At 41.2% G+C, this 18,723-nt stretch overlaps 1 protein-coding gene across 1 annotated transcript in view; it reads right to left on the bottom strand.

Annotated features, from left to right (window-relative positions):
* CSMD1 (CUB and Sushi multiple domains 1) overlaps positions 1-18,229 on the bottom strand; it is a 1,186,176-nt gene extending 1,167,947 nt beyond the window's left edge. The window contains exon 1 of the mRNA XM_084516291.1: positions 18,006-18,229. Coding sequence (XP_084372417.1) covers positions 18,006-18,072 — 67 coding nt within the window. The 5' untranslated portion in view covers positions 18,073-18,229. The remainder of the gene's footprint in view (positions 1-18,005) is intronic.
* Positions 18,230-18,723: the final 494 nt, after the last annotated feature.

Below are 18,723 nucleotides of genomic sequence, written 5' to 3'. Positions count from 1 at the left end.
ACAAATGTATTTATACTATATTCATTACTACAGTAACTGGTAACTTCAGACAAATACTTGGGTGTGTTACACCTAGACCTAAATTTTCATAATCTCACTGATGATGTCAGTGGAGATGTGACAGATACCTCATTAGTCAAATGGTGCTGCAACTTTGTGCAAGATTAAAAGAAAAAAAGTTGCCTAGGTCTTCAATAGATATGAACTGCAGGACAGAATCAAACAGTCCTCCTGATAACAGCGCACCTCTCTTTTGTGAGAATTCTTTGTAACCTTTACTTGAAGGGACTAACTTGTTAAGACCTTACTCATAAAAGCTTTTGGTTATTTCCTGAAATGGGGTACAATCTACCTTTTAGCTGTTTCCTGGCAAATGAACCCCAGAGCAGTATTCCAGGTTGCCTATTTACCGTGCCACTTCTCACAGAGTAATTGAATATTTACTAAGCAATACAGAAATCCAACTGGGAGCACAACTCTGATGTGGCGACAAATGCTCTCTATGTAAGAGGGGACCAGTAGGTGTCCGTCTACAGTTTAGGCAGTTTTTTTAATACAAGTTCCTTTAAGAAAGGTTTGGAAACCAAGCCTTCTTTGGAAACCAAAGGAAACTTTAACAGGAAACCTTCACAGCACCAACTGGGGAGAGCCTAGGGCAGTCACAGCTTATGCCTGAAAACAAGGATGAGACAGGCTGTAACTTTTTGAGGGAAGATGAAGCAAAATGTAGATTTTTTAACAATCTAGCTAAGTGCTCCAACTCTTAAATTACTCTCTCTACTGTGGGAAAATGAGAGGGCAGCAGTTCCTCCCCCGTGAATATCTCATGTAAGGCCAAAGTTGGCAAGTGTTCTTAAAGAAAGCCTAGTAGTTTTATCCTTATGGAAGGACATCTATATTGGAGATTCCAATGACTGTACAAACTGACAAGATGCAAGCATTCTGAGAATGCCAAGAAACGCAATTTTATGTTCAAAAGAAAATTTCTAATGAAAAAAAAAAAAAAAAAAAAAAAAGGTGTGTGTAAATCTGGGTGCTTCTGGGGCTAAAATTAGCTGTTGAGTGGTAGTTCAGTAATTTAAATACTAGATGTAAATACTTTCCCAATAAAGGAGACCTTGATGATAAAATTCTTCTGTGTATTTCTTTGGTGCCAAATGTCCTCAACATCTGTTAGGAACTGAAGAATTAGGAAATGAAGAATTCAGCACATCTCAGATAGAGCTTTTGAATTACTGTTATATTATATTGCATTTGAATAATCAGCAGGTTTTTATTTTCTGCAAATTTTCAGGTATACTATACCTAAATACATTACATTATACCTGATTTTTTCAGGCACATATTGGTATACTAACCGATAGTGATCCTAGGCAGAAAGAAGAAAAGACAGATATTGAATGATTATGCCACCCACCAACATAACAGTAAGCAATGTTATATCTTATCAACAAAATCTCTTTACATAATTTTCTCTGAAGAAAAAACATTGTACTAATTCATGAAACCAACTGCACATGCTATCTGATCCTTTGATAAAAGCGATATGAGATATTCTATATGGACCTTTTTCATATGGTATAGGGAACAATTCTTAAAAGAGGCAAACTTAATATTTAAACACAGGATTGCACAAATTGTGATAACAGACCTAAACAAGCATTAAACAGTTGTGATCTAAAATGAGTTATTACTTTCTCTGGTGATTTCACCCTGATGGACAGCAGAACTTTACCACAACCACTCTGTCACTCCCCCTCCTCAAAGGAAGAGAGGGAGAAAATACAATGGAAAGGGCTCAAGGGTTGAGATAAAGAAAGGGAGATCACTCAACAATTATCGTCATGGGCAAAACAGACTCAGCATAGGAAGATTAATGCAACTTATTGCCTATTACTAACAGACTAGAACAGTGAGAACTAAAAGAAAACTATAAACACCCCACCACCATCTAATCCACTTTCTTCCACCTCCTTCCCCTGAGCAGTGCAGGGGAACAGTGAATGGGGGGCTGCGTTCAGACCTTGATGCTTCATCTCCAATGTTCCTTCATGGTTGCTCTCTGTCCCTGCTCCACGTGGGGTCCCTTCCACGGGATGTTGTCCTTCCTGAACTGATCCTGCGAGGGCTGTCCACAAGCAGCAGCTCTTTAAGAACTGCTCCCACATGGCTCTGTACCATGGGAATTCATCCCCCAGGAGCAAACTGCTCCAGCATGGGTCCCCCACAGGCAGCAGCTCACCCCAGACCCCTGCTCTTGCGTGGGCTCCTCTCCATGGGCTGCAGCTCCGGCCTATGGCCTGCTCGTGTGGGGGCTTTCCATGGGCTGCAGCCTTCTCCAGGCCACATCCACCTGCTCCACCATGGGCTCCTTCAGAGGCTGCAGCATGGTGATCTGCTCCATGTGGGACCCATGGGCTGCAGGGAGACAGCCTGCTCAACCAGGGGCCTCTCCACAGGCTGCAGGAGAACTTGTACTGTGTGCCTGGAGCACCTCCTGCCCTCCTTCTGCACTGACCTTGGGGTCTGCAGGGCTGCTTCTCACTCCCCACTCTCCCAGTTGCTGTCAAACCGCAGGGTTGTTTTTGGTTTTGTTCTTGTTTTTGTTTTTCCCCATTTCTTCAATCTGCTCTCCCAGAGGCCCACCCAGCATCGCTTCCCATCTTGTACCTTTTGGAGCTGGCTGGAGCTGGCTCTGATCTGACATGGGGCAGCTGCTGGGCTCTGCTTACAGAGGCCACTCCTGCAGAGTTCCCCTATCAAAACCTTGCTAGGCAAACCCAGTATTCTTTCTAATTAAATATGGTATATGTTTGCAAACTTAATCTTGTTTTGATCATAATCTTTAGGTATTTTTGCATTTTTTCATAGTAATAAATGTTTATTTATTTATTTATTTATTTTTCTAACCAAGCAGAAAGCACAACTTGCTTTAAAATAGTTATGGTATTCCATGAAAACAGTCCTGTTCAACAAAGAATCTTTCCCACATTTCACTGGAAATTTAGAATGCGGTGCATCAGATACATTACATCTTCTTCAGATTTAGTCCTTTTCCACTTACCTCTCTAAAACCTGTGTTCTTGTCAGCTCTCAAAAGCTAAGCAATTATTTTGTTTGCACAGGCCAGGAGTAATTAATGCCTTCCTTTCCCAAATAGACACTATCAAGAAATATTCAGAACTTTCTGCTATGAAAATTAAGTAGAGCCTTTCAGAAAGAAGGAGCAAGAACAGTCACGGGAGATTTGCTAACATTAATGAGATTCTGGTTTCTTCTGTGTCTCATTCTGAACAGTAGTTCAGAATGGTCAGTTAAGCTTTTTTAAAAACATATGTATTTCTATTGCTTTGTTTTGGTTTTATTACATGTTAGGCTTTTCTACATATGTTGCTAAGAGGTGGAGGCAGAATAAAGGGGAAGGGCAGACTATTTATAATCTATTCAGAGCCACTTTAAATGTTTGTAGGAAGGCTGCTGTACTAGAAAGCAAGGGAAACAATTCTCTTTCAGACGGTGACAAAGTTTCCGTCATGAAGCTAAAAGCAGAAACCTATAGATTGGAGATCACAGAGTATTGTTTGTAAAATCGTGATTATCCTCTGTCTAGGAGCAGAATACTCAATGTTATTTTTTAATTTTGCAAATTTGTTCTAAATACGGGTCTTCGGGTAGGAGGATGAAAACTGGTTAATTTAGAAAGATGACATGGTTTCAGGGTTCTCAGTACAGTGGACATCTTCCCAAACCTTTTCCAACAGGGATTTTGTGGTATTTTCCAAAGACCAGTTTTCCAAAGCCAGTCCATTGCATTATCTAATTTCCTCAGAAATCAAATCCTCCACCAGATCCCATCATTATACTTTGTCAGAACTCCCAACAGTTTTTACAAGGCTTTTTACTTCTTATTGTCCCAGGAAAGAAAATATTGTCAAGGTATGACTTGTGACGAGCGATACGTCCAATTACTTGGGCTGGCTGACCACAGAGGGGCAAATTATGGCATGAATTAATGCAATATAAAGCTGCTATACAGTGTACTTTAAATTGCAGATGAGGTACTGACACACTCCATGGAAGTTGGTGTCAGTGAGAGAGCAGATCACTAATCAACTGGTTTTCTGTATTAAGTCCTTACCAGGACTTAATTTTCTAAATATTTTCTCTTTGTCACTCCAGAAATCTCTGGGCAAAATGTTGAACTTCATTGTCATTCAGATGGTCACAGAGTACTGTCTTTACTATTTATTGGAAAGCAAATAATCAAAATCACTGATGAGAATAAAAAGGACGTAATGAGATAGTAAGATAGACAGAAGTGGCTGTTTATAATAAAATACAAGCTATTTTTTAAGTGGATCAGCAGCATTGACTACAATACTATGATCATTAAAAATTATGAAAAATGCATTTGGGAATCATATATTAGTATTACTTGGAGTTAATTAACATAAGTGTCCATACAGAATTTTTAGGTGTACATGGGAAAAGTATGTAATTTACAGATTCAAGTCACCCCTTCCTATCTATCAGACACAAAGCTCTATGCAGGGTGAAGCATTTCCAAAGAGATGGAAGTGCTCAGGGAAATGAGGAGGTAGAAGCTTCAAAACAAGAAAAATGCAGTGCTTTTCCACACAGTAGGAATTAAATTGTAAAACAGATTGTCAGAAAATACTGTGTTATTCTGAATTATGAATAGGTTCAAGAACAGATTTGTGAAGGTTAAATTTATTGATGGATGTTGAACATAGATGCAACCTCTGGCTAAGACTTCCCTAAACTGGCCAGAGGCTGCTAATATAAAGCTGTCTATATATCATATTTCCTGCAAGGTTTTTTTGTGCATTTACTAATGGGCATTGTCAGACACTGGATATTCTGGTCTGATGTGATGCGACACTTTTTGTATTTTTAAATACTGACACTTAAAGATTGAAACTTAACAAAAAAAAAATAAATGAAAAATATAATTATTTTGAAGACTGAAACTTAACAAAATTCATGGGACTTGCACAAAATCTGGTCACACTTTATGTCTCTGACTTAGTTCTTCAGGACTAAGAGTGCCCTTTACCCATGTTCAGCCTCTGTACTGGTTGCTCGAAGTGCACAGGTCATCACAGATGCCCTAGGTGCTTTTCTCCCTGAGAACATTGAACAGCCACTTTGAAGCATAACAAAGCCTGTGTCTCACACTACAGAATGACAGAAATTAGAAAGATAAGGTCTGCAGATGGAAATTTTAAAGAAACAATAAGAGGAAGCAAATGACAAATAGTATTTAATGTTGCATATTTGATGGTGCCATTGCTAGTGCCAATGTTATCAGCATGTCAGTATAAAACCTGTGTGCCAGCCCAGCAACTGGACCACCATGCCTGGCGTGAAGCTGCAGTGGACTAAAGTCTGGAAGAAAAGACAGTCACTGTGACCACTAATTTCAGATGAATTCTGAAACTTAGAAGAATTCTTTTGCTTGAATTTGGTCATTCTGGAAACAACATTCTTCAGAGTTAAGGTTCCTTTCACAATGCTGTAAATGTCCATTTCTTTTCCTCTATGCTCATACAATACTTTGTGTGATGAGGTCCTATATACTATGACTTACTATAAAACAAACTAACTGTGATTACAGTATATGTATAATGAACAATTACTTAAGGAATAAATATAATCATAAGTAAAATATCCTAAAAAAACATTGAGTGGAAGACAGCAAATGACAAGAGTAAGGATTGATTAAAAAAAAAAAAAAATCCTGACTGAAATCCCCATTACATTCTGTCACACTTTTTCATGTGTAACTTCTTTTTTGAGATAGCTTATCTTCCTCAGTGGTGTTATTGGAGAGTGTGTCAATGAAATACTACAATTTCCATCAGCTGCCCATGCTGTCCTCTGTGCTGAATGCCCATCCCTCACCTGACGCAGTCACTGTCACCACCATAGCTTATTTCCTCATAGTGGGCAGTACATTATCTTTCCAGTGGCAAAGAGTAGTTTCTTTTTTAATTGATTTTTTCCCCCCAGGGGACATGATCCCCATGGACATCGCTCTTTTTGGGTAGTACGTAGACAATAGCAGTGTCACTGAGTAGCTCTGCAAAGCAGGGTACTGTTGAGACTGTTGCATAAAATGCTTCTGTTTTGCAAAACTATCTGAATGTACCAGTGCTGTGTGACAAAGTACATTCAAAACATTTGCACAAACCTATCCATCCTGCAAATACGGTCTGCAGAGAGATGCATGATAATATGAAATGGAGTTTGGTGCCTATCCTAAAGCGCTAAAACTGTGAAGACTTTTTTCCACCAGAGCTGTAAAGTACTGCATCACCCCTTACGAATGGTCTGCTTCTTAGAAAGATAAATGGAGCCCCAAAGAACTGCAATTAGTTACCATCAGTTTGGGATGAACGTAAAAATGATGAATACTTGCACAGGTAATAAAGTGGAGGTGGAACTGATTGTTTTTAATTTGGGGCCAGGACAACAGCCTCCATTAACCAATATAGCCAATAGACTATGAGTTGGCTTCACTCCAAAATTTGATTTGTTGCTGCTTTTAATGTTTGCTCTGCAATCACAAACATTTTGTTCCTGGGTACATCAGATCCAGGTGGCTTTTTAAATACAGAAATGCTTAAGTAGAACAGTTTTAAAGAAAAACAAACCACAACTTCCCTTTAGGAAGACTCAATTACTAAATAATAACAACAACAACAAAACAAGCAAACAAACTAAAATGACTCTATACTTGGAAACTTTATTTAATTCAGATACTACCTGGAAGATAACAGAAATTAATGGTGTACACTGCTGTATATCCTTTTTTTTTTTTTTTTTTTTTTTCACAGCACCACATTACCTTCAGATTATGGTAATTCTCAAGTACAAAATTAAGTACAGAACAAATTCCTTGAGGTTCAGAAATTCTGAGATCTGCAGTTGTCTCTTGAGCCAGTGGGAACTTCAGATTCTTGGCACTCATGAAAATAAAGTGAAAATAAAATAAAAATAAAGATATCTGCAAATCTAGCTGCTTGACAATAAATATTACCTTCTGCTCTCTTTCCAGTTCCCTTGAAAATTACCTACAACTTGTTTTGCAGGTAAAATGAGCTCAGACAGGTGCTTTTATGGTTACATATGTACATGTTCTTTTATTCAACAAATGGGTCTCTTCTTCCATCAGATATTTTGGAAGAAGAGGATTGCTTTTCATGCTGAATGGGTATGATGTGATGTATCGTAAGTGTATGCCATCCAGAAGTCTGTTTCTTTATCAAATATTCATATAAGTAAGTACCACTTTACTTTAACACTGAGGGTACACTGAGATGCATTACCAGTAAAGTGCAGTGATAAAGCCAATAAGGAAATAAGACAGAAGTAAAGATTTCTCTACACCATGAACTCTTGAGGTCCCATCTTTGTGGTCCTTATTCAGTGAACTCCCTCTCTGAACGCAAGGGGATAGAAAGACTTGGAAAAAAACATGTTTGAAAACCATGTTTGAAATTATTCTGGTCCAAATTAGCTTGACAATAAAATGGCTTGTACTTTAAAGAAGATGCATGAGGCTAACTAAATGGAGATCCTATCTCACTTTATCTGGTATACAGAAATTATATAAATATACAATTATATACATGTACATATATACATATACATATATACCTAAATATACAATTCCCAGCAAAGGGAACTTGGATTTATGGACACAATGAGTATCAACACTAAAACTAACAATTAAGCATTTCTGTTTAAAAAGAACTAATGATTTGGTTATATATGAAAAAAGGAAGGAAGGAAGGAAGGAAGGAAGGAAGGAAGGAAGGAAGGAAGGAAGGAAGGAAGGAAGGAAGGAAGGAAGGAAGGAAGGAAGGAAGGAAGGAAGGAAGGAAGGAAGGAAGGAAGGAAGGAAGGAAGGAAGGAAGGAAGGAAGGAAGGAAGGAAGGAAGGAAGGAAGGAAGGAAGGAAGGAAGGAAGGAAGGGGAAAACTGAATTTGCTTTGACAAAACAACTTCTCAATTTTCCTTCTAATGTGATATGACTCATCTCAAAGCCATTGCAAAGCAGTAAACAAACTACACCAACTCAGTAGCCATCATCTGCCATGAACTTTTTAAAAATAAAACTATTACTGAGCTACTTTTCTTGTCTTATATACAGATAAACTTATTTTCCCAGTAGAAACAGCACTTCACTTTATCTTCTTTTCTTTTACCATGTTTCCCTCACTGCTAACATAAACCTGTGAAGTGTCTCTTTAAGACAATAATTTATTTCCATGAGAAGAAAATTAAAGTAATTTGGAGTAGTTTTACTTATTTTCAAAACAATTTATTTCCTGTGAAGTAAATCAAAAGGTGAAAGTTTGATTAGTAATATATTTTATGTGTCAAGTATCATTGATAGCATTTTAGGTATGTAACCTGTTGATTCTGTTTCTCGTTCATTGAACTAATTTTATAATTGGAACTGTAAAAGAAATAAAATGATTAGTCCTTCTTTGTTCTATAATCCCTCTATAATCTAATTTCTTCAAAATAGCTGCAAGATAATATATTGTCATGAAGATCAAAACGAAAACTATAAGCTGGCTTCTCCACTCTTAATTATCTGTTATTGTTTCTATGATGACTCTTTATTATTATCACATAGCTAATAAAAGAAATGTAAATCACTCAATAATGCATCTGAAGTAAGCTTCTCTACTGGTGTAAATCAACTGAGATCCATGCAGAGGATTTCATGATGTTATATTTTTTACAATAGTTCCTGTTTGCAGATTTTCAGATCCTTTGGGTTAGGCTCTTCACTGTGCTAAATGATACTACACTGGCAACTTCATTTTCCAAAATATTCCCTGATTCATTGCTTTAAAGAAATGACTTCAGAGCTTCTCTAGAGTTGATAGGGAAAATCTAAATTGTCATGGCAACATGAGTTGAAGAAATCCTTCTTTGCTGTTTGCATAGATCATCTCCATGCTATCAGTCTGTTTACTAAATGTTGCTAAAGAAAGCAATTAAAGGTTAATCTCTCCTCAGAAACAAATAAATAAAAATTAATAAATAATAAATAAATAAAATAATAAATGAATAAAATAATTAATAAATACAAAATAATAAATAAAAAATTAAGAAATAAATAAATAAAAATTAAAAAAATAATATTTCTCCTCAGAAATAAATAAATAAACAAATAAAAAAAAACACTGAAAACCAGTGGAGTGAGATATACTTCAGCTAGGTCAAAAATTCTGAGGCAACATGTATCTTCAATGTAAATGATGTTTCTGTGTTTATTTGCATAACATTTCTTATTAATAATAACAATAAAGAGTTCAAATTCTTTGTATTCCTATTAGAATTAGATTTGTTCTAGCATCCATGTTTTACTGTAACTTCTCATTTTGATGTGTGGTTATAACAAAGGCTAGACTCAATGACCATTATGATTAATGATTTTTTTGTGTGTTCATGTATGTTTATGAGCACATGTGCATGCATGCATGCGTGTGTGTGAGTTCCCCTGGCTTTGGATCAGGTCACTCATGGGCAATCCAAACTATCCAACTGAGGACTAGATCACAACTAGTTCTGCATAGCAGAATGCTTTATCTCTACAGACTGTCAGATCTGTTTCAAATTAACTACCTTACATACCTGGAAAAAATAAATAAATAAATAAACCTTGAGGTCTCTTCCAACCTAGAAAATTCTGTGATTCTGTGAAATAAGGAAATATCAACATTAACATGTATTATAAATAAATATCATGATAAAGCTTCCCTTATAAAGTTTTCATATGTAAAGAATGTATAAATGGCTGAGTACAGTCCATGATCAAACTGCTGCCACTGTTGATTTCTTAAAATCTATTAGCACTACATTCTTCAGCATGAGAGACAGTGCAAACAATGGGTCAAGGTGTGTGCTGAGGATATTTACATGCTAAGATAAAGAAAATCTATTTAATTTCTCAGAGGAATGTCTACAAATATAGAGGGTCACAGACTGTGATATTACCAAATGCTTGATTGTACCGAGGTTCTAAAAGTGAAAAATAAAACATTTTTTTTGCCCCACAAAATGATTGGTATGATTCAATCCATGTATTATAAGAAACATCAGCAGGATACCAATACAGAATCTGGCTGCTGGGGCAAGGCTAAAATAGTGTACTTAGTCACTTGGAAGCAGTCGGATTCTGCACTGATATCCCACAGATATTAGTGAGAACAAAGTGATTTGTCATGACCATTTTTTTCATGACCAGAAGCATTTAAAATTAGTCTAAAAATAAGTTAAACACTTTGCATTTGTTTTAATTTTATTAAAATGTCCCCTTCAAAAACTTCAGTGTTACACAAGAATCTCTACAGTCAGGACAAATAAAAAGAGAAACAATGGGTCAAAATGATCCTATTTTCTGCTTATTTTCTTATGTAATGCCTTTTAAAGCATCGCTCTTCCCTGTTTTCTTGTTGTCACTGTCATCTGCACTCTTTTTTCTAAAGTACAGTACAAGGCAGGTTCCCCAAACTCACACATATTTCTGCAATATCTGGAGGCTTGCTCCCTGGCAAAATGATTGCTATGTTGCCTGCACCTCCAGCTGTGCTGTACACTGTCAGATTGGTATGGATCCTAAATTCCTTGGCATCTACTTTATATGTACCATGAGATCAGAGTGAGCCCTGGTGCACGCCTAAAAGGAAACTTCTACCTCAAGAACAGTGCTCAAAGGCAAACCTAAGCTCTCTTTCACATATTTTGGATACACTATGCAAAGAGAATCCATCTCCCTGACCCGTTTCAGCAACAGACATTGCAAGCACAGTGAAGGTGCACAAGCTACTGCTGGACCACTATATAAAAAATAAAACATCTCGTTTGTGGTCTCCAGCCTCTTCAGGCACTGCACATTGCTGGTGTTTCAGCAGCAGTGTAGGCAAAAAGAAAGTTTCAATGTTTGTGTTCTCTTGTTTTTTTGCATGTGAACTCAGTATTGTGAGTAACACAAGTCAAAGGAAGAAAATAATGATTTATGAAGTATTATACCTTGGCTATATTTGATCTGGAAATCATAGGATGAGGAAAAGATGTATCTCTAGCCCCAGATTTGCTCTCTGACAAATGTCAAAAGCCTGCTGGAAACAACCGAACTGTAAGAACGTTTCAATAAAGGAATTGAATATAGGTGTTGAAATAGCTGTCTATATTAAAAACAAGGATTTTTTTTTCAGAAAAGAAATAAGAAATATTTCATGTTTTGCAAAAATTACATTAAAAAGTCATCACCTTGAAACTGAGAATAGGGCATGAAGCAGGTGCTGCAAAAGGTAATGTTAAAACACTGACAATATTTTATGCAACAGTTTGCAAAACAAACACTGCACACATAGTTTTATTCATTATTATTTATTCAACCCCTCTGTCAGCTGTAGTGCTGCAAACATTTCTTTCGGAAAGGCACTGTACAATGGAGACATGAATAGGGAACATGATTCTGTACTTCAGTATCCATGGGATACTGTAGGAAAGACATAAAACATCCAAGGACTAAAATGATACTATGTTTCTTTGTATATCATCCTTCATAATTTCTTTAAGGAAAAGGGGAAAAAATGGAAAAAAAGAAAAAAAAATAATAGGAAGCAAGGCAGAGGTCACATAAAGCCATACTTTGAGATACTAGAAATTGTTTAAAAAGAAATTACTCCTTTAAGTAAGTAAACTCTTTAATACTACCAGGGGTGATTGCTTGGATTCATATAGTGTGTCCTGTCCCGTCCTCCCCTCCCTCCCCCCCTCCCCCCCTTTTTTTTGATGTTTCATGGATTTTCATGCATTCTTTGTCAGAAGTGCATGCTCACAAGAAATCATTAAACAGGATCTGGATTCACTACTCTGCTACAGTATCTACTGTGTTTGCCTTATTCAGAGTAGCAATATTTTCACAAGTGGCCAATTCAGATACTGCCAAAGTCAATAGAAATTTCAGTTTCAACTGCAGCAGAATAGGGTTACACAACTGTGCATGGTTACCTTTTCCTTGACACCGATGACTCAAAAAATTAAACTCAAAGAGGTGGAATCACTATTTCAGAACATGCATTAATGCAGTGTTAAAATGCAGAATCTAAAATTATAAAGCTGTAGCAAACTGTGATTAATTGTTATATTGGAAATTAGAACATTACTAAATTGCAAGGAATTGTGATTTTTTTGCCTATCTTTTGCTAAAAGCAAATCGTTGATAATATTCTGATTAATCAAGAGGAATTCTGGTTAATCATGAACAATATAACAGTGATTAAGTCTTGCTTTGCTCTTTTAAGTGAATATGCCCAACAGGTAAAAATGGCAAGAAACTGTCGTCATTCTCTCTCTCTTCCCCTCCCCCCCCCCATTTTTTAATGAGTAAGAAATGTAGAAAAAATGTTTGTAATACTTGTTATTGGCAATAAGATGCAGTATTACTCTTGTAAGAGTTTCCAATGTATGCATGCTTCCATTTACCATTCAATTACTAAATGCAGGCAACTGATGAATGTTGCCTTTGTGTGTCAATATAACACTAGCAATAATCCAAGTAATTTGTTTAAGCAGTTATTCCATGGAGAAATGCTGATAACAAATATAGTGTAGATTTTCCCGAATGCAATAGAAATGTCATATAGTTGAATGAAATCTTTCATCTAGCCAGAATAAAGATGTATGAGGACAAAGTAAGATCTTGCAGCTTTCCTCAGGCATTAATGGCATTTTTTCCCAATTTCAAAAGTTACTGGTTGATAAAAATGCTATAAAGGACACTGCATCTGACGTAGAAAAGTAAAGTAAAAGAAACTGATTCATACCCATTAGGAGAATTTCCATATGATTCTCATTCTTTGCTCACTGCAGAAATTGGAAGAACATCCAATTTAGCTCATTCGAATCTCCCTAATTTTGCAATCACATGGGTAACTGGAGACTAGCTTCTTATTTGGGAACCCTGACTGAAATCCAGTTGTATACTTGAATTTAAGAACAAATCATGGTGAATACTTATGCTACTGATTCACTGCTAGAGTTAAACCATCAATTCCCTTTTTGACACTGCAGCCCCTGCTGGTTACAACAAACCCAACACCATACTGCGGTAGCTCTACTTACACCTACAGCTGTTCACTTGCAGAATAACATCATCATGTTCAAAGAGACATGATGGCTCAATACAGATTTGAGCAAAATGAATTAAATAGTATGTTTAATTTCATTGGAGGCATTATACAGCCACATTATTAAGCAGTTACTTCTCCAACGAAAGATTGCAAGTGGAAGTTTAATGTGACAGCATATGGATGAAATGGATTCAAGAAGTTGAAATCAGTGGTCCCTAAGTTTTTTCAGCCTTTCGAGGATAAATAGTAAATATTGGATGCATTGTTTTCTGTTTAAAATATTCACAGATAAGCATAAATTTCAGATTGGTTCTAATTCAGTGAGGCCAAAGTTTTAATGACTTCAAACAGTACAGGGGCTGTAGTCCTGTAGATGTCTTTTAAAAACTTGCATACATCAATGCATATGTAATGATACAATTATATAATGAGTAGTAAAGAGATGAAGAGCTAGGTTCCATGTTTGCATAGAAAAAGAATTCTGCAGGGGAAAAAAAAAAAAAATCAAATCCACTCTCTTCTTCGGCCCCCCCCCCAAAAAAAAAAAAAAAAAAAAAAAAAGGCTGATCAAAATCTTGCATATCTCTGTAGAGGGCTGTGGGAACGACAGTAAGTAAAATAAACAAGCAGGGCATAATCCACGTAATGTTTCCTATATCTACAGATCGCAGAAGATTTTCCTACATCCTGAAGTTCACGTGCTCATGCCTGCATGTCCTTGCAGGCTGTCACCAACTCCTCACATCAATATCCTTCTCCACTCACAGAGAAACTGGGAACCTTGTTACTGGCTGGTGGTGGGAATTCAAATCTCATTGGTGGCTTGGTGGCATTGGTGGCTTGGTATGGAGTGATTGTAACGGGAAACCTTTGTTGAACTGCTATGCTCTGCTATGTTCTGCACTATATTGTATTTAATTTTTGCATACTTCCTATAACTCTATAAAGAGTTAAGAACGTTACAGACATCTTAATGCAAAATCAGAAAAGATACAAATTACCAAAAAGTAAATACTTTTTTACATTAAAATGTAGCTTAATCATGTGGTCAGAATTATTCTGGCTGTTCTGCTTTCTGTCCTTCTCTGGCCATTTCCCCATTGGTCTGGAGATGGGGTAAGGAATGCATCCACAAAATGCTTAGTATTCAGCTGGGTATTCAACACCTGCCTCTGCTGTTCTTTAAAAGATCCTTTTTCTTTTTTTCTTTTTCTTTTTTTTTTTTTTTCAGTTCATTTTCCCTAGAATTGCTTTAGCCTTCTCTGGAAGAGAATGGAGCCTCTCTAGAGGGACCAGCTTCACAGTTTGAGAAACACTGCTATGGAGAGAGAGAAAATACATGACTTTAAAAGAGAGAAACATTCGCAGTTCAACAAGAGTAGGCCTTAAACATAGTGGGAACTTTGTATGATGTAGTCACAGCAATTATTTTGACAAAGTGATAACAGCAAACAGAAGGTGCATAAAATGTTTTGGTTTTCATTTCTAAAAAACAGCAATAACAAAAAAGAAAATCAAAAAACAAAACAAAACAAAAACCTCTAAACAACAAAATGCTAAGCTATATATGCAGGAGTCCTTTCACTGCCTGGATTTGATTTAGGAACAGGGATGTGTTCCCTTTGCTATTTCCATTAAACTGAATATTACCTCTGAAGTTGTACCATTAAAAAAGCCTGCTTATCCCTCCCTCCCTCCCCCCCCCCCCCCCCCCTTTTTTGTTTTGTTTTGTTTTGTTTTTGTTTTTGTTTAGGCAATTAGGTGACTATGAAGGTGTTATATCTGGCTACCTTAACAAGTCCAGGAAATGATCTTCAAAACACATACTGGGATGATTTAAAGAATTACACAATTTGTGTTCCTGCACTGAAAATAGATTGTCCACAGATCTCAGATCACAGCAGAAAGACATTTTCATCTTTTATCTTGAATTCTAGTCTGATTTTGGTTTAAATATACCATTTCTTCCGTAGCATTTATTTATTTTTTTATCAAAAAAAGAAAAAAGACGGAGACGTGTTTCAAGTAAATCAAGATGTTTTTATATTTGCTTTTGTGAGGATATAGCCTATTAGAATTAGCAAATGGCTCTATAAACATGCCCATCTTAACATGCAAAGCTGAGCACAGTGCTGCTTGCCTTGTTGAGGTGTAATTGCTCTGATGGGGTAGTTTCTGGGCAAGTGGTTCCTTCGAAGGAATGCATGCTAATTCCCCTTGATGTTTAAAGCATAGTAAACAAGGAAGGTTCTCCCAAATGTTTTCCAGAATACTCAGATGCCTCAGTCAGATGAAACGAGTCCAAAGAAATGTACAGAGATGAACCTCAAGTCTACCACAAGGAACGATGACGTATGTTCATTTTCGTCCTTTCTTTTTTCCTTTAAAAGTTACAGACAATTGCACAGCCACAGAGGGCTTACATTTTGTTTCATAATGAGGAACAACGTGAAAATCAACCCACTTCTTCCTTACTGAAAGATAAGCGAAAGTGTGTGGCAACACCTCCAGAAATTCAATGTTTTGTTGTTATCATTATTATTTTTTTAATCATAAAACCCCCAAACAAACCCAAAATGACGTGAATTCCTGTCACAGTGACTACTGAATTACTTGATTACCAAGGGACAGGTAAAACAAAGAGTTTTGGGGATCTATTAATTAAAATTGTATGTGCTCCTGAAAGCCCATGCTCTCCACGTTACTAAGGAAGGAGTTCTTTCACTCTCTAAACGTCAAAGGTAATTTCAGCCTCAGGATTACATTTGACTAAATATAGATACCTGTGCTCAATTGCCCAGGAAGGTAAATGGGAAATAATTATGTCAAATGTCCCCGCTGGTTCCCCCTTCTACCTGTTGTTTGACTTCAATATTAAGTCAGTTTGTAGCCTTTCAGTAGGTGTGTTGCTACTCCACATTAAGCGAGGTATAATTACATTCTGCAGAGCAGCATCAGAGGCAGTGCCCGAGTGTTCCTGGCAAAGCCTTTGTATGTAAGCAAAACACGTCGGATCTCCGCTGAATAACCATGATCCAGCCTCCAGCTTTTCATATGTGCTGTCAGCCATGAAAAGAAAACACTTAAATGTCAAACGACAGAACCAGCCACAGTGTATTTAACAAATGAGCCGCGGGTGTCGGCCCGCCCCGGGAGCCGGCGGGGCCGGGGGGCGGCCGGGTGCAGCTCCGGGAGGGTCGGGGGGGGGGGGTTGGAGGGAGGCAGTGGGGCGGGTGCTGGAAGTTTGGGCAGGGCGAGGACACCGGGCAGCATCCCTCCGTTGGGAGGAGAGGGGATGCGGGTTGCTCAGAGAACGGGAGCCGGGCTGAGCTGAGCCGGGCTGAACTGAGCCGAGCCGGGTTAAGCTGAGCCGGGCTGTGCTGAGCCAAGCCGAGCCGAGCTGAGCCCCCCCCCCGCGACCACAGCAGGGCCGGGGGTAGCCGAGCGGCGCTGCCTGGCCAAGCGAGGCAGCGCCAGGATTTGGGCAGGGGCGCGGTGCAGAGCCGCAGCAGCTTCCCCGGACGGGGCACAGCTCCCGGCCGGCTGCCGGCAGCCCGGGCCGGCCTCCCACCGCCTCTCCCTGCGGATCCCGGCTGCCAAAAAGGGGGAGCACCCTGCAGCACTGTCCCCCGGGAGCCCGGCCTCGGGGGAGAAAAAGGGGCTCCAGCAGCCTCGCCCCGCAGCCCGGGCCGCGGTGGGCTCGCCCCGCTCGCCCCGCATCCTTCTCCCCTCCCTCCCCCCTACAGAGGGCGAGTGAAATAATGAAAATTTAAAAAAAATAGAAAAATAAAATGGTGGGAGCGATGCAAAGCGCCTTGGAAGGGTTAAAGGAGCCTCGCATAGCACAGACCACAAGGGGACCCGTCCTCCCGGAGGCAGGCAGGAACAGCCGGGAGCGAGGTGGGAGAGGGAAGAGGCTGTAACGGGGACAGGTGCTCGGCTGCGAGCAGCCTCTCTCCCTCCCAGCCTCCTTCCCTCTCTGCCTCCCTCCCTCGCTCGCTCCCGCACACACGCACTCGCATCCCTCTCCCAGCACGAGAAAAATCACGGGGCTAACGAGAGGCGAAGTGAATAATGGGCAAGTTGTTGTCTCCAGCGATGAGGCAAGTGATGGGGCTGAGGCCAGCACCGAAGTTGTGTAACCCAATTCTCTACCGTCACCCCCCTCGTTTCTCCTCCCTCCCACCCCATTGATTTTAAGGAGAAACCCAGCCGGGGGTGGGAGACGCTCCCCGCCTCGCCGAGCAGCGAGAATCCCCCATCCCTCGGGCACGGAGAGGGGGACGCCGGCCCCCCGCATCCCCACCTCCCCGCAACTTGCGGAGAGCGGAGCCGGCCGAAGGCGGGGGCGGCTCTCGGCGGCCACCCACTCCCCCCCCGAGCACGGCGAAGGCAGGGGAGGCGGGGAGAGCCAAACTTGCCAGCCCGGGGACTGTCCCTCGCACGGCAGCGAGTGCCGTTGGTGCGTGTGCGGAGAGCGAAGTGTTCGCAAACTCCGGCGCTGCCCAGGGGGGGCTGGATGCGCTGTCCAGGGGGAGGCTGGATGCTCGCGGCTCTCCCACCGGCACCGCGGCAGCCGCTGCCCGGCTCCCGGGGCCGGTGCACCCCGCGGGAGGCGGCGGCCGGGAACCGAGCCCTCGGGGAGCACCGGCGGACACGGGGAGACGGAGGGAGGGAGGCAGGGAGATGGGAGCCCTGGCTCGAGGAACCCTGGGGGCGAGAGGGCAGAGCCCATGCGAGCGGTTAGCGGGGGCAATCGGTGCCGTAACCACAGCCCGCACGAATCCGGTGCAGACCCTAATGCAAGAAACCCCAATCTTACCCTGAGCTGCAGTGAGGAGCCCCGCGCAGAAAACCAGCAGAGACTTGAATTTCCTCCACGCAGTCATGTCCGCAGTTATTCCACACACACACACACTCACACCAAAACCCCCGGCGGCTCTTGTCGGCTGCGCCCTCGTCCTCCGAGCGGCGGCGGGGCTGAGGACAGCGCCAAATCCCCCCGGCGGGGCGAGGAGAGGCGGAGAGGAGCGCTCCGGGTCCCGAGCGCCGCGCAGCGCCCGACGCCTCCTGCAGGACTGCGCGGGCGGCTGGCTCCGCTCCGCTCCCAGCATCAGTCCCTCTCCGCGCCGGGGCTGAGCCGCTCCGCACCCGCGGAGCCCCGGCGCCGCCGGCCGGCCGCCCGGGGGACGGGAGGCTTGGGGAGGAGGCGCGGCGGGCGGCGCGGCATCCACAGCCGCCGGAGGGGAGAGCCGGGCGAGCGGCGGCGGGAGAAGGCTGCGGGGAGTGCGAGGAAGAGGAGGAGGAGGAGGAGGAGGAGGGGAGAGGGAGGGATCGAGGCGAGAGCGGCGCAGGCAGCGCAGCGGAGAGCCTGCCAGCCACACGAGAAGAAGCAGCAGCAGCAGCCGCCGCCGCCGCCGCCGGACTCAACCATCACTTCCCACCGAGAGGGGAAGGGGACGGCGCTGCGCAGCCGAGCCCGCAGCCGCCCCGCACCGCCGGCCAGCCCCCACGGACCCCCCCGGGGGCTGCCGCCGCCT

Source organism: Aythya ferina, assembly GCF_964211825.1.
Source record: "Aythya ferina genome assembly, chromosome: 3".
Lineage (NCBI taxonomy): Eukaryota > Metazoa > Chordata > Aves > Anseriformes > Anatidae > Aythya > Aythya ferina.
Note: the sequence above shows the minus strand (reverse complement) of the source record. Positions and strands in the feature narration are given on the sequence as shown.